This window comes from Chlorocebus sabaeus, chromosome X (assembly GCF_047675955.1).
Source record: "Chlorocebus sabaeus isolate Y175 chromosome X, mChlSab1.0.hap1, whole genome shotgun sequence".
NCBI lineage: Eukaryota > Metazoa > Chordata > Mammalia > Primates > Cercopithecidae > Chlorocebus > Chlorocebus sabaeus.
The window spans coordinates 1,176,120-1,197,942 of record NC_132933.1 but is presented as its reverse complement, the minus strand read 5'-3'; the positions used below and the strand labels follow the sequence as shown (position 1 = coordinate 1,197,942).

General features: G+C 47.1%; 1 protein-coding gene across 1 annotated transcript; it reads left to right on the top strand.

Moving 5' to 3' along the window:
* Positions 1-18,650: 18,650 nt before the first annotated feature.
* LOC140710812 (cancer/testis antigen 1-like) lies at positions 18,651-20,138 on the top strand. The gene is made up of 3 exons (XM_073013293.1): positions 18,651-18,928; positions 19,502-19,634; positions 19,864-20,138. Exons 1-3 carry the CDS (start codon positions 18,658-18,660, stop codon positions 20,000-20,002), a joined length of 543 nt encoding a protein of 180 aa, XP_072869394.1. The 5' UTR covers positions 18,651-18,657; the 3' UTR covers positions 20,003-20,138.
* Positions 20,139-21,823: the final 1,685 nt, after the last annotated feature.

Sequence of the window (21,823 nt, the reverse complement as noted above, 5' to 3'; positions counted from 1 at the left end):
AAAAAACCTGAGAAATACAACACACCAGAAGAAACTAATAAAGCTTCAGTAACAGACCCATTAGAGAAGGAGATCTATGAAATAACTGAGAAATAATTCAGAATAATCCTCTTAAAGAAGTTCAGAGAACTACAAAAATACAAATAATTAAAATAAAAATTCATGAACAAAATGAAAAATTTGACAAAGAAATGGAAACAAACAACAACAACAACAACAACAAACCAAATAGAAATCCTAAAGATGAAGAATACAATTGCTTGTGGAGCTTAGTAGCTCACATCTGTAATCCCAGCACTTTGAGATGCCAAAACAGGTGGATCAATTGAGCTCAACAGTTTGAGACCAGCGTGAGCAATATGGTGAAACCCTGTCTCTACAAAAATTGCAGAAAATAGGCTGGCGTGGTGTCTCAAGACTGTGGTACCAGCTACTTGAGAGGCTGAGGTGAAAGAATTGCTTGAGCCCAGGAGGTGGAGGTTGCAGTGACTGAGATTCCACTACTGCACTCAAGCCTGGTTGATAGAGAGATACTCTGTCTCAAAAAAAATTTGTGGAATACAATAATTGAACCCTAAAACGTCAATAGAACGCCTCAACTTCAGACTTGATCAAGAAGAAGCAGCAGCAGCAGTGAGCTCAACAGCAGAACATTTGAAATTATCCAATCAAAGGAGCAAAAAAGGATCATAAAAAGGAATGAAAAAAGCTTAAGGGATTTATGAGACTGCATCAAAAGGGCAAGCGTTTGGGTCATCAGAGTTCAAGCAGGACTGAGAAAAATAACTAGGTAGAAAGCTTATTTAAAGAAATAATAGAAAATTTCCCAAAGTGGAGAAAAATATAAATATTCAGGTACTGAAAGGTCAAAGGACACCAATCAGATTGAATCCAAATAAGACTACCCCATGACATATTAGAATTGAATTGTCAAATACCTAAGGCAAAAAGAGAATTCTGAAAGCAACAAGAGAAAGGAAGCAAATAACATATAAGGGAGTTCCATATGTCTAGTAGCTGACTTTTCAGTAGAAACCTTACAGGCCAAGAGGGAGTGAGATAGTATATTCAAAGTGCTGAAGGAAAAAAAGAACTACCTACTAAAAACACTATACCCAGAAATCAAGACAATAGAGACTTTCTCAGAAAAACAAAAGCAGAGACAATTCATAATCACTAGACCTATCTTACAGAAAAGCTAAAGGGAGTTCTTCAAGCTGAAAGAAAAGGATGTTAATGAATATGATAATGTCTGAATTTATCAAACTCACTGATAAAAGTGAGTACACAGTTCCATTTACAATATTACTGTAATGATGGTGTATACTTTGCTTACTTCTTTAGCATGAAGGTTAAAAGACAAAACTATAAAGAATAATGACAAAGGGGCTCCTTTCCAAGATGGCCTAACAGGAACAGCTCCGATCTGCAGCTCCCAGTGTGATTGATGCAGAAGAAGGGTGATTTCTGCATTTCCACTGAGGTACCTCGTTCATCTATTTGGGACTGGTTGGACAGCGGGTGCAGTCCACAGAGTGTGAGCCAAAGCAGGGCGGGGCATCACCTCACCCGGGAAGTGCAATGGGTCAGGGGATTTCCCTTTCCTAGACAAGGGAAGCTGTGACAGACTGGACCTGGGAAACTGGGACACTATTGCCCAAATACTGCACTTTTCCCACGGTCTTAGCAACCAGCAGACCAGGAGATTCTCTCCCGTGCCTGGCTTGGTGTATCCCATGCCCACGGAGCCTTGCTTACTGCTAGCGCAGCAGTCTGAGACCAACCTGCAAGGCAGCAGCCTGGTGGGAAGAGGGGCGTCCCCCATTGCTGAGGCTTGAGTAGGTAAACAAAGCAGCCAGGAAGCTCGAACTGGGTGGAGCCCACCACAGCTCAGCAAGGCCTACCGCCTCTGTAGACTCCACCTCTATGGGCAGGGCATAGCTGAACAAAAGGCAGCAAAAACTTCTGCAGACATAAACGTCCATGTCTGACAACTCTGAAAAGAGTATTGGTTCTCCCAGCACAGTGTTTGAGCTCTGAAAATGGACAGACTACCTCCTGAAGTGGGTCCCTGACCCCTGTGTAGCCTAACTGGGAGACACCTTCCAGTAGGGACTGACAGACACCTCATACAGGTGGGTGCCTCTCTGGGACGAAGATTCCAGAGGAAGGATCAGGCAGCAATATTTGTTGTTCTGCAATATTTGCTGTTCTGCAGCCTCCACTGGTGATACCAGGCAAACAGGGTCTGGAGTGGACCTCCAGCAAACCAAAAGACCTGCAGCTGAGGGACCTGACCTTTAGAAGGAAAACTAATAAACTGGAAGGAATTGGATCAACATCAACAAAAGAGACATCTACACCAAATTCCCATCTGTAGGTCACCAACATCAAAGACCAAAGGTAGATAAAACCACAAAGATGGGGAGAAATCAGAGCAGAACATCTAAAAATTCTAAAAACTAGAGCACCTCTTCTCCTCCAAAGGATTGCAGCTCCTCGCCAGCAATGGAACAAAACTGCATGGAGAATGGCTTTGACGAGTTGACAGAAGTAGGCTTCAGAAGGTCAGTAATAACAAACTTCTCCAAGCTAAAGGAGCATGTTCTAACCCATCGCAAGGAAGCTAAAAACCTTGAGAAAAAAGGTTAGATGAATGGCTAACTAGAATAAACATTGTAGAGAAGACCTTAAATGACCTGATGGAACTGAAAACCATGGCACAAAAACTTCGTGATGCATGCACAAGCTTCAATAGCCGATTCCATCAAGTGGAAGAAAGGATATCAGTGATTGAAGATCAAATTAATGAAATAAAGCAAGAAGACAAGTTTAGAGAAAAAAGAGTGAAAAGAAAAGAGCAAAGCCTCCAAGAAATATGGGACTATGTGAAAAGACCAAATCTACGTCTGATTGGTGTACCTGAAACTATCAGGGAGAATGGAACCAAGTTGGAAAACACTCTGCAGCATATTATCCAGGAGAACTTCCCCAACCTAGCAAGACAGGCCAACATTCAAATTCAGGAAATACAGAGAACACCACAAAGATACTCCTTGAGAAAAGCAACCCCAAGACATAAAATGTCAGATTTACCAAGGTTGAAATGAAGGAAAAAATGTTAAAGGCAGCCAGAGAGAAAGGTCACGTTACCCACAAAGGGAAGCCCATCAGACTAACAGCGGACCTCTCAGCAGAAACCTTACAAGCCAGAAGAGAGTGGGGGCCAATATTCAACATTCTTAAGGAAAGAATTTTCAACCCAGAATTTCATATCTAGCCAAACTAAGCTTCATAAGTGAAGGAGAAATAAATTCCTTTACAGACAAGCAAATGCTGAGAGATTTTGTCACCACCAGGCCTGCATTATGAGAGCTCCTGAAGGAAGCACTAAACATGGTAAGGAACAACTGGAACCAGCCACTGCAAAAACATGCCAAATTGTAAAGACCATCGATGCTATGAAGAAACTGCATGAGTCAATGGGCAAAATAACCAGCTAACATCATAATGACAGGATCGAATTCCCACATAACAATATTAACCTTAAAAGTAAATGGGCTAAATGCCCCAATTAAAAGACACAGACTGGCACATTGGATAAAGAGTCAAGACCCATCAGTGTGCTGCATTCAGGAGACCCATCTCACTGCAGAGACACACATAGGCTCAAAATAAAGGGATGGAGGAAGATCTACCAAGCAAATGGAGAACCAAAAAAAAAAGCCTAGTCTCTGATAAAACAGACTTTAAACCAACAAAGATCAAAAGAGACAAGGCCATTACATAATGGTAAAGGGATTAATTTAACAAGAAGAGCTAACTATCCTAAATATATATGCACCCAATATAGGAACATCCAGATTCATAAAGCAAGTCCCTAGAGACCTACAAAGAGACTTAGACTCCCACACAATAATAATGGGAGACTTTAACACCCCACTGTCAATATTAGACAGATAAATGAGACAGGAGGTTAACAAGGATATCCAGGACTTGAACTCAGCTCTGCACCAAGAGGACCTAATAGACATCTACAGAACTCTCCACCCCAGATCAACAGAATATACATTCTTCTCAGCACCACATTGCACTAATTCTAAAGTTGATCATATAATTGGGAGTAAAGTGCTCCTCAGCAAATATAAAAGAACAGAAATCACAACAAACTGTCTCTCAGACCACAGTGCAATCAAATTAGAACTCACGATTAAGAAACTCATTAAAAACCGCAAAACTACATGGAAACTGAACAAACTGCTTCTGAATGACTACTGGGTAAATAACAAAATGGAGACAGAAATAAAGATGTTCTTTGAAACCAGTGAGAACAAAGACACAATGTACCAGAATATCTGGGACACATTTAACACAATGTGTAGAGGCAAATTTACAGCACTAAATGCCCACAAGAGAAAGCAGGAAAGATCTAAAATCGACACCCTAACATCAAAATTTAAAAAACTAGAGAAGCAAAAGCAAACAAATTCAAAAGCTAGCAGAAGGCCAGAGCAGAACTGAAGGAGATAGAGACAAAAAAACACTTCAAAAAAATCAATGAATCCAGGAGCTGGTTTTTTGAAAAGATCAACAAAATTGATAGACTTCTAGCAAGATGAATAAAGAAGAAAAAATAAAAGAATCAAATAGGCTGGGTGTGGTTGCTCATGCCTGTAATCCCAGCACGTTGGGAGGCTGAGATGGGCAGATCACAAGGTCCACCTGGCTAACATGGTGAAACCCTGTCTCTGCTAAACACACACACACACACACACACACACACACACACACACACACAAAATTAGCCAGGCATGGTGGCAGGCGCCTGTAGTCCCAGCTACCTGGGAGGCTGAGACAGGAGAACAGTGTGAACCCGGGAGGCAGAGCTTTCAGTGAGCCGAGATCACACCACAGCACTCCAGCCTGGGCGACAGAGTGAGACTCCATCTAAAAAAAATGAATCAAATAGACGCAACAAAAAATGGTAAAGGGGATATCACCACTGATCCCACAGAAATACAAACTACCATCAGAGAATATTATAAACACCTCTATGCAAATAAACTAGAAATCTAGAAGAAATAGATAAATTCCTGGACACACACACCCTCCTAAGGCTAAACCAGGAAGAAGTTGAATCTCTAAATAGACCAATAACAGGCTCTGAATTGAGGCAATAATTAATAGCCTACCAATCAAAAAGAGTCCAGGACCAGACAGATTCACAGCCGAATTCTACCAGAGGTACGAAGAGGAGCTGCTACCATTCCTTCTGAAACTATTCCAATCAATAGAAAAAGAGGGAATTCTCCATAACTCATTTTATGAGGCCAGCATCATCCTGATACCAAAGCCTGGCAGAGATACAACAAAAAAAGAATTTTAGACCAATATCTCTGATGAACATCGATGCGAAAATCCTCAATAAAATACTGGCTAACTGAATTCAGCAGCACATCAAAAAGCTTATCCACCACAATCAAGTTGGCTTCCTCCCTGGGATACAAGGCTGGTTCAACATATGTAAATCAATAAACATAATCCATCACATAAACAGAACCAATGACAAAAACCACATGATTATTTCAATAGATGCAGAAAAAGCCTTCAACAAAATTCAACAGCCCTTCATGCTAAAAACTCTCAATAAATTCGGTATTGATGGAACGTATCTCAAAATAATAAGAGCTATTTATGATGAACCCACAGTCAATAGCATACTGAATGGGCAAAACTGGAAGGATTCCCTTTGAAAACCAGCACAAGACAAGGATGCCCTCTCTCACCACTCCTGTTCAACATAGTGTTCGAAGTTCTGGCCAGGGCAATCAGGCAAGAGAAAGAAATAAAGGGTATTCAACTAGGAAAAGAGGAAGTCATATTGTCCCTGTTTGCAGATGACATGATTGTATGTTTAGAAAACCCCATTGTCTCAGCTTTAAGCTGATAAGCAACTTCAGCAAAGTCTCAGGATACAAAATCAATGTGCAAAAATCACATGCATTTCTATACACCAATAACAGACAAACAGAGAGCCAAATCATGAGTGAACATTTGCTACAAAGAGAATAAAATACCTAGGAATACAACTTACAAGGGATGTGAAGGACCTCTTCAAGGAGAACTACAAACCACTGCTCAACAAAATAAAAGAGGACACAAACAAATGGAAGAACATTCCATGCTTATGGATAGGAAGAATCAATATCGTGAAAATGACCATACTGCCCAAGGTAATTTATAGATTCAATGCCATCCCCATCAAGCTACCAATGACTTTCTTCACAGAATTGGAAAAAACAACTTTAAAGTTCATATGGAACCAAAAAAGACCCCGCATTGCCAAGACAATCCTAAGCAAAAAGATCAAAGCTGGAGGCATTACACTACCTGACTTCAAACTATACTACAAGGCTACAGTAACCAAAACAGCATTGTACTGGTACCAAAACAGAGATATAGACCAATGGAACAGAACAGAGGCCTCAGAAATAACACCACACATCTACAGCCATCTGATCTTTGACAAACCTGACAAAAACAAGAAATGAGGAAAGGATTCCCTATTTAATAAATGGTGCTGGGAAAACTGGCTAGCCATATTTAGAAAGCTGAAATTGGATCCCTTCCTTATACCTTATACAAAAATTAACTCAAGATGGATTAAAGACTTAAATGTTAGACTTAAAACCAAAAAGAAAAAAAAAAGACTTAGGCAATACCATTCAGGACATAGGCATGGGCAAGGACTTCATGACTAAAACACCAAAAGCAATAGCAACAAAAGCCGAAATAGACAAATGGGATCTAATTGAACTAAAGAGCTTCTGCACAGCAAAAGAAACTACGATCAGCGTGAACAGGCAACCTACAGAATGGGAGAAAATGTTTGCAATTTACCCATCTGACAAAGGGCTAATATCCAGAATCTACAAAGAACTTAAACAAATTTACAACAAACAACCCCATCAAAAAGTGGGCAGAGGATATGAACAGACATTTCTGAAAAGAAGACATCTATGCAGCCAACAGATACATGAAAAAATGCTCATCATCACTGGTCATCAGAGAAATGCAAATCAAAACCGCAATGAGATACCATCTCACGCCAGTTAGAATGGCAATCATTAAAATGTCAGGAAACAACAGATGCTGTAGAGGATGTGGAGAAACAGGAACGCTTTTACACTGTTGGTGGGAGTGTAAATTAGTTCAACCATTGTGGAAGACAGTGTGGCGATTCCTCAAGGATCTAGAACTAGAAATACCATTTGACCTAGCCATCCCATTACTGGATATATACCCAAAGGATTATAAGTCATCCTACTATAAAGACACATGCACACGTATGTTTATTGTGGCACTATTCACAATAGCAAAGACTTGGAACCAACCCAAATGTCCATCAATGATAGACTGGATTAAGAAAATGTGGCACATACACACCATGGAATACTATGCAGCCATAAAAACGGATGAGTTCATGTCCTTTGCAGGGACATGGATGCAGCTGGAAACCATCATTCTCAGCAAATTATCACAAACGCAGAAAACCAAACACCAAATGTTCTCACTTGTAGGCAGGAATTGAAGAATGAGAATACTTGGACACAGGGTGGGGAACACCACACCTCTCTGGGGGTGGGGAGCTGGGGGAGGGATAGCATTAGGATATATACCTAATGTAAATGACGAGTTGATGGGTGCAGCAAACCAACATGGCACATGTATACCTATGTAACAAACCTGCACATTGTGCACATGTACCCTAGAACTTAAAGTATAATAATTAAAAAAGAATAACGACAATGGTTTATTTTAAAATATGCAATATGAACAGTTGTAAAATGTGACATGAAAAACTCAAAATATGGGCCAGATGCAGTGGCTGCCACCTGTAATCCCAGCATATTGTGCTGAAGTGGAAGGATTGCTGGAGCTCAAGAGTTCAAGACCACACTGGGCATCATGGGGAAACCTCATCTGTAGTAAAAAGAAAAAGACATTACCTAGGCATAGTGGCTTGTGCTTGTAATCTCAGCCTCTGGGGAGGTTGAGGCAGGAGAATCACTTGAGCCCCAGTGGTCGAGTCTACAGTGAGCTCTGATCATGCCACCTCACTATAACCACGTCAACAGAGTGAGTTCCTGTCTCGAAAAATTGTGTGTGGAGGGAGTGGAGTAAATGTGCAGAGGTTTTTATTTTTGTGACCTAAGTTGTTACCAGCTTTAAATAACCTGTTATAACTTTAAGATGTTTCCTTTAAGCCTCATGGTAACCACAAAGCAAAAAGCTATAACAGATAAACAAAAAATAAAAAACAAAGAACCAAAACATACTACAAGAGTAATCCCTTAACCACAAAGAAAATCAGTAGGAGAAGGAAAAAGAGAGAATTGACAAAGCAATTAGGAAACAATTAACAAAATGGCAGTAGTAAGTTCCTACTTATCAACAATTACCTTGAATGTAAATGGGATATATTGTCCAATCAAACAACATAGACTAGCTAAATGGATTTACAAATTAAGACCCAGCCATTTGTTACCTACAAGAGACTTATTTCACCTGTAAAGACACATAGAGTCAAAGTGAAGGGATGAAAAAAGATACTCCACTCTAATGAAAACACAAAGAGAGCAGCAATAGCTATAGTTGTATGAGATAAATAGACATTAAGTCAAAACCTCTAAAAAGAGACAAAGAAAATCACTAATGATAAAGTGGTCATTTCAACAAAAGGGTATAGCAATTGTAAACATATGTACACTCAATATTAGAGCACCTAAATATATAAAAGAAATATTAATTTGTCTGAAAAAGAGACAGACTGCAATACAATAATACTAGGGGGCTTTAACAACCTCTTTCAGTAATGGAAAAATCACCAAGACAGAAAATGAATAAGAAACAAGAAGCATATACTACACTCTAGAGCAAATGGATCTAACACATATATACAGAAAAATCCATCCAATAGCTGCAGAATACACTTTCTTCCCAACTGCACATGGAACATTCTCTGAGATATATAATATGTTATGCCACCAAACAAGTCTTAACAAATTCGAGAAGACTGAAGTCATATCAGGTATCTTTTCTGATCACAAAATGGTATAAAACTAGAAAATGAGGGACTTCAGATAATCCACACATATATCTGTATTAGTTTGTTCTCACACTACTGGAAAGACATGCCCAGGACTGGGTAATTTATACAGGAAAGAGGTTTAATTGGCTCACAGTTCTGCATGGCTGGGGAGGCCTCAGGAAATGGTGGAAAGGGAAGCAGGCACATCTTACATGGTGGCAAGTGAGAAAGAGTGAGTAAGAGCAGGGAAAACTGCCTTACAAAACCATCAGATCTTGTGAGAACTTGTTAGCAGTGGCAGAGATTTGAGATACCCCAAGTTACCGTTGGCCTATCTGTATGGGTCCGTAGCAACTTCAGTCCTTGCCTCCTTAGAAGAAAGAATTCGACTGCAGGGCATAATGCAGAAAAAGAGACCGAGGCAAGTTCCAGAGCAGGAATGGAAGTTTATTTTAAAATGCCTTACAACAGGAAAGCAAGGTGCACTTGGAAGAGACCCAAGGGGGCACATGAAGGTTTAATTAAAGAGAGAAGGTCAAGTGCCCTGTTTAACTGTGATCCTAGGACATTTATAAGCTCACCTCTTTCCCATGATTCTTCCCTTAGGGTGGGCTGCCCACATGCACAGAGCCCTCCTTACCCTTGGGAAGTGAGCATGCCCAGTGTGTCTAGGGAGTTATACATGCATGCCCACCTGAGGCTTTCTTCCTTTTTCCAATGGAAGATCATACTTCACCATTTTTGTCTCTTAATATGCATGCCCAGAAAGTTTCTTCTCCCTGGGGCCTGCATCCAATTAACATTTTGATGTTAACAAGTGTGGACCATCAGGAAACGGCCTCTCCCCCTGGCATGGCCAGATTATCACTCTCAGAGAGGCAACATAATAATTGGTGAACCATCACCCAGCATTTCTGGTGGATGGGTGAATGCCATTCTAGTGAATGGGGACTCTATGGGTGCTCCAACCCCACATATACCTTCTACATTGCCCTAGCAGAAGTTCTCCATGAGGGCTTGGCCCCTACAGCAGACTTCTGCCTGGACGTCCAGGTGTTTCCATGCATCCTCTGAAATCTAGGTGGAGGTTCCCCAACTTCACTTCTTGACTTTCATGAATTTGCAGGCCCAACACCACATGAAAGCCACCAAGTTTTGGGGCTTGCACCCTCTGAAGCCACTGCCTGAGCTATACCTTGGCCCCTTGTAGCCCCAGCTGCAGCTGGTGCAGCTGGAATGCAAAGCACCAAGTCCCAAGACTTCATAGAGCAGCAGAGGCCCTGGACCCAAACCAGGAAACCATTTTTCCCTTCTAAGCTTCTGGATCTGTGATGGGAGGGGCTGCTGCCAAGATCTGTGACATGCCCTGGAGACATTTTCCCAATTGTTTTGGTGATTAACATTTGGCTCCTAGAGCATCAGGATAAACAGCTAATGCATGCAGGGCTTAATACCTAGGTGATGTGTTGATAGGTGTAGCAAACAACCATGGCACACATTTACTTATGTAACAAACTTTATAGCAGTGCCCCATTCTCTGCAGTACCAGTTTACTATATTAGTTTGTTCCCACACTACTATAAATATACTACCCAAGATTGCGTAATTCATAAACAAAAGAGGTTTAATTGACTCACAGTTCTACGTGGCTGGGGAAACCTCAGGAAACTTACAATAATGGCAGAGAGCAAAGGGGAAGCAAGCACCTCTTTGTAAGGCAGCAGCAGAGAGAAGAGAGAGTGAAGGAGGAACTTCCAAATACTTATAAAACTATCACATCTCATGAGAATTCACTCACTATGAGGAGAACAGCATGGGAGAAACTTCCCCAGTGATCCATTCACCTCCCACTGGGTCCCTTCCTTAACACATGGGGATTATGGGGATTACAATTTGAATTGAGATTTGGATGGGGACACAGAGCCAAACCATATTAATATCTAAATTTAAAAATCTACTCCTAAACAATCAATGGGTCAATTAAGAAATTAAAAGGGAAATTTAAACATTCCCTGGGAGTAAAGAAATTGGAAACAAAATATCAAAACCTATGGAATACAGGAAAACCAGTTCTAACAGGGAAGTTTATAGCAATAAATGCCTACATCAAAAAGAAGAAATATCTCAAATAAATGACCTAATGTTGCATTTCAAGAAACTAGAATTGCAAGAACAAAGCAAGCACAATGTTAGTAGAAGGAAAGAAATTATAAAGATATAGCCTTATGTGATATGTGGAACATGAACTCTAGCTATCAGCACCTACCCAGCGTGGTAACAGTAGTCACTCTGTGGGTTGCAGGGGGAGTGTGCATGTGTAAACTTTCACTCCGTCTCCGTCATTTCTGCAGTGTTGAATTACTTTCCTTGGGGTCAGATTATCTGGGGAATGAAAAAAAAGACTCAAGTTGGCTACAACTGAAGGGAGGCCGACCTGGTCTGACCCCTTGACCCATGCTCCGACCTAGGTGCAAGGGGCCCTGTGATTTTGGCTCCAGGTCTCTGGCTGCAGGTCCCTCCTGCACAGGCCTAAGAAAAGAAGAATGCTGCCTGCACAGGGCCAAGTGTCAGAGAACAGGACATAGATACGGTGTCAGCCCCAGGGGCAGGCTCTCTGTGGGAACCTTGCTCGGTGAAATGCTCCTTCAAGCCACAAGCCGCTCCAGATACCAGACACCCTCTTCCTCCTCCCACACCTTCCTCACAGACAAGACAGGTTGGTGTCTGTTGTCCTGATGTCTTTGGACTGGCAGACCTAGTTTTGGACACATAGGTAGGTAGGCACGCACAAGCTGATGGCCGCAGCCTTCCACACAGCTTGGGCTGACTCTGCAAACAGGGAGATTTGAGACACAGCTACGGGAAGGATGACACAACATGGTCTTTACCACACCGAGGCTGATCTGGGTACTTACCACTGCTGTGTACCCAATGTAAAGCAATGCTTATTAGGTTGTCACCTCAGGGGGAGCAGCCAACTGCCTGGTGGAAGGTGGACTTTACTGGACCCACTCTCTCATTCAGGGAGCAGGAGGATTTTTGTTCCAGGAATAGAGACTTTTTCTGTATATGTATCTGCCCTCCCACCTGCCACAGTTTTGCCAGCAAAGCCATCCATGGATACCCTAAAGGCTGATCCCCATCACTTCCTCCCAAAAAAAGCTCTATTCAACAGGAGATGAAAGATTTGCCTGGCCATTTGAGGCTCCTCATTGTATTGAACCAACAAGTCTTCCTCCATTAAATCTGAAACCTGCCTGCCTAGTCATTAGTCCTTCCCTCATCCCATCTTCTCCTTGTAAGTTGGGACTCCACACCTAGACTCTCATCTGACTCTGAGTTGGACACTACAGGGTGCAGGGTTCTGTGCGTGGTTCCTTGCAGCTGTGGAATGGGACCCTAGTGTCCCAGTTGCTTCTGGAAGGCCTGAGGGACAGCAAGGCTTGGAGGCCCCTGCTGTTCACCACCTTTCTGCTGATCTACATAGTGGTTGTGGATTGGGAGCCACATGTTCGCAGTGGACTACTGACACCACACTCCCATGTACTTCTTCTTGGGCAGCCTCTCGCTGATGGATGCTGCCTGTATCTCCAACATGATGCCTTAGGTGCTGGTGCATTTGCTGGCTCTAGTGGGGCCCATGCCTTATTATGCTTGTCTCATCCAGATATGCTTTCTCCACGTCCTGGCACCCTGGGAGTTCTTCCTCCTCACAGCCGTGGCCTATGATTACTATGCAGCTATCTGCCAGCCATTGCACTACTCAGTCGTCGTGGGCCGACTGACCCACAGGGGCTTCACTTCCATCTCCTGCCTGCTGGCCTTGGCCAACGCATTCACCTACACCATCCTCACAGCTCTACCCGAGTTCTGCAGGCCTTGCCTCATCACACACTTCTTCTGCGACCTCCCTCCCTGCTCAGACTCTGTTGCTCCAGCACACATACCAATGAACTTGCCCTGATCTTCTTCAGGTTTCTGGTGGCTCTTGCACTCTGCATTCTGGTCATGGTCTCCTATGGACACCTTGTGCTGCTGTTCAGGACTCATTCCACCCAGGGCTGAAGAAAAGTCTTTCCTACCTGTGTTGCCCACCTCACTATGATCTGTCTTTTCTACCTCACTTCAGTCCCCTGCTATATCTTTCCCAACTCTGCATACTTTGGCTTGGGCGACCTGGTACTCCCTGTGCTGTGTGTGGTCCTCACTCACATGCTCAACTCCATCTTCTACAGCATGGTGGGATGACAGGCGTGAGCCACCACACCCGGCCAGGAAATATTTCTTGAAAGAAAGAATGAGAGAGTACCTCCTGTCTCCCCGGTACAGGGTTTGGCACTGGGGATACAGAAAAGCTCCAGACAAGCTTCCTGCCTTTATGGAGCTCACAAAGTAGGCTGGGCTATAAGGCACTAAGACAAATCACTGTCATACAATGGGTACTCGCCATTCCTGCACAGGAAAGGGTCACTCACCCCTACCACCAAACCTAGGAACGGCCACATGCTGCTCAAAGGGTCAACGCAGCTGCCTTTCACTGTCCTCAAGTGATGGCGGGTGGGCGCTCAGAGAAGACCAAAGGCTCAAGGCCAGGTGACTAGGCCAGCCGGGGCTTCCCAACAGACCCCCATCCTGAGTCCCACACAAGAGCCCGCAATGACCCCCACAGGGTGAAACAAGCCGCTCTCACCAGCCCTGGTAGGTATGGCTGGGCCCTCCCCCTGGTCCACATGAGGCCAGCCTACACCATCCCCACTTAGACCACCCCACTCAGGCCAAATTCCTGGGAAAGGGGCTGGAAATCTGTGTAGAGCGGGGGAGATTGTTCTCATCATATAGGTGAGAGATGATGCCGACCTGGCCTGGGGAGGGTGGAGACGACACATTGAAGGAAACTGATTAGATGGAAGGTGAGATGACAGAGTGCGGGGCCATGGAAACACGTGTCGCCAAGACAGAGAACGAAGCAGAGGGAAGCCATTCCGGGAGTCGGGGGACAGGCAGTGAGGTCGGCTGGGGGCAGGTTGGGTTGGAAGTACCTACAGGCCATCCAAGCTCACATGACTGTACTGGTTTGAAACTCCGGAATTCAAGCAAAGAGACCCCTGCTTAACTTTAATTCGATGGCCCTCTCTGAATATAGACATCCTGGCCCTGTCACCTCTGAAGCTTCGCCATTCCAGATGATGCCAAATGTGATTTCAAATACATTTCATCCATTCCGAGCAAGTCTTCTCTGATTCGGAAACACAAAGGCTGTCACTGCCAGCGTGTGTGTGGACCAGGACCAGCCCTCTGGAGAGGAGGGGCTCTTACGGGCCTTGGTACATTTTGTGTTTAAGCACACATGTGTTCTTCATGAGTGCCCCCAAGGTGTGGAAGAAAAAAAAAAAATCTCATTGTGTGGTAGTGACAAAATGCTGATGAAGCAAACTATCAACAGCCCTCTGGAGGAATAACTTTCAAGGTAGGATGAACTGCGTGTATGGAATTTGGAAACAATGGTTTTTTGGAAGTGGCTGAAAGCCACAGAGACAACCGGGAGAGCCGGGCGACATCGGCCCCATGGTGTCTAGCGTGGGCCCCAAGGCTTGGTGACTTCAGGGACTTCATCACGGCACCGTCCGCCTCATTGCGTCAAGCAAAGGTGCCAATTAGAACAAGTTTCGGAGGAAAAATACGGCCTCCAGTGAATTGAACAGGCTAATTTAAACTTTGGCAAACTGGCTCACTCCGGAGCTCATTAGAAATTTTCCTCAACAGCAAGTAATGAATAACTTTCTTAATCACTTTCTGCTTATAAATGTAATACATGTTCACTGTAAAAGAAGAGGAAATGTGGGCAAGTTTGGAAGAGAAAATAAAAAACCAACCATTATCTCGCCGCCAAGGATAACGACAATGAAAATGTGGTGTATTTCTGGATAAATGAGCTGATTCTTGTCTAGTGCCTACGACAGTGGTTTGGGACGTGGTAACCACCCAACAAATGTTACTGGTTATCATTATTCTCATTGCTAGTAGGCTTAGAACAGTCTTTTCCGACGCTATCCCTCCCCCAGCCCCCCACCCCCGACAGACCCCGGTGTGTGATGTTCCCCTCCCTGTGTCCGTGTGTTTTCATTGTTCAACTCCCACTTATGAGTGAGAACACGCAGTGTTTGGTTTTCTGTTCCTGTGTTAGTTTGCCGAGAATGATGGTTTCCAGCTTCATCCACGTCTCTGCAAACGACACGAACTCATTCTTTTTCATGGCTGCATATATTCCATGGTGTATATGTGCCGCATTTTTAAAATCCGGTCTAACATTGATGGGCATTTGAGTTGGTTCCAAGTCTTTGCTATTGTGAACAGTACTGCAATAAACATACGTGTGCATGTGTTTTTATAGTAGAGTGATTCATAATCCTTTGGGTATATACCCAGTAATGAAATTGCTGGGTCAACGAGTTGATGGGTGCAGCAAACCAGCATGGCACACGTATACCTACGTAACAAACCTGCACATTGCGCACATGTACCCCAGAGCTTAAAGTATAATAATGGAAAAATGAAAGAAAGAAGAAAGAAAGAAAGAGAGAGAGAGAGAGAGAGAGAGAGAGAGAGAAAGGAAGGAAGGAAGGAAGGAAGGAAGGAAGGAAGGAAGGAAGGAAGGAAGGAAGGAAGGAAGAGAAAGGAAGGAAGAAAGTCTTTTCCATTCCAACAATCAAATAAAGTTCATCTAAATTTTTTCCCAATGTTTTCACTTTTATTGTTCCTATATTAGGTCAATACATTCTAAACTCTTCAGATACTACAGCAATATTTCTCTATATAGCATTCCCCCTCCCCTGTGCTTCTACTGAGATACGTATCGGCAGCCTGAGAAGTCGGTGTTCCTTTGTCCACACCCATCGCTGTGCATCCGTTTCATTTCATTCGCTCCACAGTCAGCTACACCTCAGAGTTGTCCTTCAAAGGGTGAGAAACTAAGACATTTATCCAGTGACTCTTGGCCGCATCGGTGGGGGGCTGTGTCCAAGGGTACAAATTCCCCCGAGCTTCTAGGCCCACCCTGTGCAGGGCACAGGAAAAAAAAGGAGATGTGTCGGGAGCTGCAGGAGGGTCGCTGGCACAGGGCACAGAGGTGCCCATCCCAGCAGCTGAGAGTCAGAAGGCACGTGCAGGGGGCCCAGAGGCTCAGCAGGATCTGAAATGTGAGAAGATGTCTACAAACACAGAGGTGCAGGAGGAGGCCGGAGATGACAGTCACTGGAGGGGCTCTGAGATGTGCACAGAAAACAGGACAGAGCTTGGTAGCAGCACTCATTTGTCGCCCTGGCACACACAGCCTGTGTTTTCTCCTTGACGGCCCCATCTCAGTAGGACCCAATAATGCCAATGCCTGGAGATCCCCCTGGACAATGGTCTTTGTCCTCCACATCTGGTCCTCCCCTACACCTGGGGCTTGGACCTGCTAAGGAGCTCTTTCCAGCTTTCTAGACACCTGTGGAATCCCTTCACCCATCCTTCCCCGCCAGTGTGGCTGCTCTCCAGCCCACTCTCATCCTGCTCTCCCGCCAAGTGCCTCGGCTCCAGGGGGACGAGGCTTTCCCTGGGCTGCTGCCTTCCCTGCTCCCTTCCCAGTCCCCAGAAGGGTGCCGGCTGCAGAGGCCTCCAGAGCAGAGCCTTGCTCACCGCATCAGCTCCAGCTGGAGGAGGTTCCCCCTACCTCCTGTACCCCAACCCCTTCTTAAAGCAGCAGAGGCGGAAGCCGGAGCCTGCTTTGGAAAATGGCATGCTTTTATTGCTGTGTCTGCATTGACTTTTTAGCGCTCTAAGAGTGTCCCCGCAGTCCTGCCGCCCTCTGCCAGCCCCAGCCCTCCAGCCTCTGTTCCCGTGTCGGGGAAGCCTTTCTCAGGGTCACTCAGCTGTCTCAGGACTGGATGTGGCACAGACATACGTAGGTAAAAGCTGCTACACGGAAGACTGGAGGTGCGGGAAGTGCATTCGCTTTAAGCCTAGAGGTGGGAGCCGTGTCCGGGGTCCTTTCCTGGGGGTGTGCCTGTTACCAAAATACCAAGGGTTTGGTCTAGGTCCTGCTGCTGGCGGCACAGAAAGCCAAAGACTGAGACGAAGACAATTACCAGGGAAGACAGCTTTAATTGGGTGCTGCAGCCGGGGGATGGGAGTTAAGTCTCAAATCCATCTCCCTGACTAAAACTAAGGGTTTATATAGCAGGGAAGAAATGCACCAATGTGTAGGAAAACAGGAACTCGGGAGGGCCCAGAAAGCAATCCTGATGAATGAGGGGGTCCAGCATCTCATTGCCTGGATGTGGTGATCTGGTGAGTTTCGGTTCTTTGATACTTTGAGAGGCCCCAAGGTCATTTCCTGAGGAAGGAATTCAGATAAAACAACTGTAAGGTTCAAGCTTGAAGACCAGAAGGGTCAGTTTCTATGTTTATCAAAAAGAACAGCCTACGGGACGATTGGATCGGTTTCATGCCCAGCCCAGGGTGCAGGATGTGGGAAGCCTGAGTTGGCCTGGTGAGCAGCCCAGACACCCGGGATGGAGGAGTGCAGCCTCTCCTCCCACAGACTTGTGAACAGGGTGTGGAGACAGACACCCAGCTCCTAGGACCATGCCACCCCCACCCCTGCCTACCTCTCGCAGCACCTTTCCTGTGGATCTGACGCCCTTCCAGACACAGAAGTAGGCCAGCACCCGGCAGGCCAGCAGACCACAGGGCCACCTCCCAGCTGAGGGCCCTCCGCACCTCCGACGCTGCCAGGGGAGCAAGGGAAGGAGGGAGAGAGGGAGATCCCATGAGGTCTGTGCTGGGAGACAAGGGAACTATGGGGTCCCCCCAAGGAGTCCTGGCTCCCTTCCCTCCCCCAGCTCTGGTCCCGCTGGTGCCTCCCATCCACATGGGCTGGACCTGGGGCCACCGGAGCCCCTGGGTTTTTGGGGGCCCGACCTGGGGCCAGGGAGCCCCTGGGTGACGGGAGGCCACCCCCGAACCACCCGACCTGCAGCTCCAGCTCCCCCACCAGGCTGGGCGACCAGGACAGGGACCGAAGCTGCTGAACCCAGTTAGAGGCCTGGCCCCGGGGTCTGTCCTGGGCACTCCCCCAAGGACAGGCAGGGCAGGCAGAGTCTGGGACGATGGCCGCACAGCCCTGGCCCCATGTTCCCAGACCCGCCTTGCTCCTCGGTGTGAGGGAGACCAAGGGGACGGGACAGGCTGGGCCCCGCCGTGCCTGACTCCCTGCAGGGCTCCCGGGACAAGGGCCCGGCGGACAGCCGGCTGCTCAGGGGTGAGGGGTCCAGGCTGGCATCGTGGCCACCTTCCGGCCCGGGCTCTCTTGGGGCGGGGCGGGCGGGGAGAACCAGTCACGTGCTCCAGGGCTCGCCCAGGGTCTCTCAGGGCCGGAAGTAGGACCCCTGTGCGCAGGCGCCCTGAGGATCCCGGGCTGCCAGTCGCACGCACGCCAGGGGGCGGAACTTCCTGCAGCCTCACTGCCTCCGCGTCCTCGTGGGCCCCGACTTTGTCTCTGAGCGCGCCACAGAGGCCCAGGAGCCATGCAGGCCGCAGGCCAGGGCACAGGGGGTGCGGCGGGCGATGCTGATGGCCCAGGAGGCCCTGGCGTTCCTGGTGGCCCAGGGGGCGATGCTGGCGGCCCAGGAGAGGCGGGTGCTGCGGGCGACGGAGGTCCCCAGGGTGCAGGGGCAGCAAGGGCCTCGGGGCCGGGAGGAGGCGCCCCACGGGTGCCGCGTGGCAGTGCTGCTTCTGCACAGGATGGAAGCTGCCAGTGCGGGGCCAGGGGGGCGGAAAGACGCCTGGTTCAGTTGTATCCTGTTGGGGGCAACAGGGTCAAGAGGTGGGGGGCAGGGCCAGGAGGTGGGGGAGGGCAGGGCCAGGTGCAGGAGGTAGGGTTTGGGAGATGGGGGTAAGGGGCCGGGTGGGGGGGGAGTGGGGGCTGGGAGTTGGAGGTGGGGAGGTGTGGCTCGGAGGAAGGGAGCAGGTAGGGGATGGGAGGTGGAGCGTGTGCACGGTGGGTGCTGGGCGATGGGGTGACGGGCAAAGCGCCAGGAGGTAGGGGATCTTGGGTATGAGAAAGGATCAGGAGTTGGGGGGAAGCGTGCAAGGTGGGAGCCGGTGGCTGGGGTGTGGGCTGGATGGGGCTGGGGGGGTTCAAGTGATGGGGGGACGGCTGATGCGGCAGGGGTCATGGTGGGGAGGGCCTTGGAAGGGCACACAGGAGTCAGCTTGGGGTACAACAGAGGAAAGTGGGGAATCAAGACAGCTGGGTGGGGTTGCTTCAGGACCTGGGCCAGTGCGTGGGAAGACAGCCTGTGGGGATGAGATGGGCACCGGCCAAGTCCTAGGCATAGTCCAAGCTCCTTAACGGGGTCCCCACCGGGAACATCACGATGCCTTTCTCATCGCCCATGGAAGCGGAGCTGGTCCGCAGGGTCCTGTCCCCGGATGCCACACCGCTCCCCCGACCAGGGGCGGTTCTGAAGGACTTCACCGTGTCCGGCAACCTACTGTTTATGTCGGTTCGGGACCAGGACAGGGAAGGGACTGGGCGGACGATGGTGGTGGGTTGGGGGCTGGGATCCGCCTCCCCGGAGGGGTAGAAAGCTAGAGACCTGGGAACACCCAAGCACAGGGTCTCAGAACAGAGACCTGGTACACCAGGTCCGCCGCCACCCGAGGGAGCCCGGGGAGATGGGTGCAGAGGTGTCGCCTTTAACCTGATGTTCTTCGCCCCTCACATTTAGCCGACTGACTGCTGCAGACCACCGCCAACTCCAGCTCTCCATCAGCTCCTGTCTCCTGCAGCTTTCCCTGTTGATGTGGATCGTGCAGTGCTTTCTGCCTGTGTTTTTGGCTCTGCTTCACTCAGGACAGAGGCGCTAAGCCCAGCCTGGTGACCCTTCCTAGGTCGTGCCTCCTCCCCTAGGGGATGGTCCTTGCACGAGTGGCCACTTCATTGTGGGGGCCTGATTGTTTGTCGCTGGAGGAGGCCGGCTTACATGTTTGTTTCCGTAGGAAATAAAAGTGAGCTAGGATTCCGTGTCTGAGTCTCTTTTCGGCGAGCGATGCCCTTTCCTTCGGACTTGCGTGCCCTTGTCCTCGGGTTGCAGGGGAGGCTCTGGGATTCAGAGATTGAAGTAGCACAAGGTAATGGAAGACAATTTGGGAAATGGGGGAAAATGAAAAGCCACTGGGTCCCGCCATTCAGCTTTAACTACTGTGGACATTTTAGAATACTTTCCTCAATATGCTTGCATTTATATGTTAAATGTATGACAGCAGCATATATGATGTTTTTCCAGCTCAGCATTAAATTTGTTCCCAAATTGTCTTCATTGAACATATATGAGCTTCTGTGCTTTCTAAAAATGCTTCAAAAACATGTGCTTGAACAGATGCATAAAACCAGCATTATCATTTCACCATTAAACATGTGATATGGGCCGGGCATGGTGGCGCGCACCTGTATTCCCAGCGTTCGGGGAGGCTCAGGTGGGAGGATGGCTTGAGACCTGCAATTGGAGGCCACACTGGGCAATGTAGCGAGATTCTGTCTCTATGAGAATCATTTAAAAATTAGGGGTGGAGGGCGTGGTGGCAGGCACCTGTAGTCCCAGTAACTCAGGAGGCTGACGTGGGAGGGTGGCTTGAGTCCAGGATCTCGGGGCTGCAGTGAGCTATGAATGCACCCCTGAGCTCCAGCCTTGGCGACAGAGCGAGACCCTGTCTCTAAAATAATAATAATAGTAATAATGTGAACAACGTAAAATGTTTGTAAACACGGAATGTTAACAAAACGCAGATTCTCTTACCGCTTGCAGAGTCCAATGAACAAGAGCGATGTCTGCTATTAAGAAACGGACTTTCTGCCATGCTTGGTTTAGGGGAAGACGTACAGGCTCCTGCCTTTAAGGGCACTGCTTCCCTCTGGGGGCAGAAAGCAGGGCCTTTTAATGGGGGACTTGGCATGAATGGCACACAGGAGAGGAAGCAGGCAGCTGCGGGGTCTCTGTGACTTGCTGAGTTGCCTTGTCTACCGGGTGGTCACGCTGGCACCATCTTGGGCAGAGCTAGTTTGGAAAGTGGCTGTTGTTTGTCAAAGCAAAAGAGACATATTCTTGAGCTGTCTTCTGGGATGCTCTTAAGTTGCTTGGAAACAAGATCCCTTTGAGTCTTGCTTTCAGGATTTATTCAGTGGGACCAGAGCATATTTTAATGTAAGATTAAAGTATTAGTTGACAATCTCCAGTGCTTGGCAAGGCTGTAGTTGGAAACAAGGACTCATACGCTGTCAGTAGCAGTGGTAGTAGCATCTATTTGGACATTTATTTGGCATTTTCTATTAAGGGGAAAATGTGCATACCCTTTCACCCACCTTGAGGAATCCATCTGAGAAACTCCTGGATAGGCAAGTGAGGTCGAATCCACCAGCATCTTAATGACACCATCACGTAAATAGTTTTTAGAATGTAAATGTTCATCAGCTGCAGAAAAATTAAATAAATCACTGCACAACTGCCCCAGGGGAAAAGTGTGAGGAAGCTAGAGAGAGAGCATGGTAGATAGTCGGGTACTAGCATAGAAAGAGGTTAAAACAAGTCACCAGATCTCTGCATATAGGCTATGGCACACTCTTGTTTTGGCAGTGTGCTCCCGCCATGTGAGCGTGTAGGGATGTGCACAGTAACTCCCTGGACAGCCACC

Bases quoted from the DNA above. Each gene is read 5' to 3' on its own strand.
- LOC140710812 (XM_073013293.1), top strand. From the start codon at position 18,658: ATGCAGGCCGCAGGCCAGGGCACAGGGGGTGCGGCGGGCGATGCTGAT. The intron at 18,929-19,501 runs ATCCTGTTGGGG...TCCCCACCGGGA, and splicing joins AAGACGCCTGGTTCAGTTGT to ACATCACGATGCCTTTCTCA. The intron at 19,635-19,863 runs GTCGGTTCGGGA...CCTCACATTTAG, and splicing joins TCCGGCAACCTACTGTTTAT to CCGACTGACTGCTGCAGACC.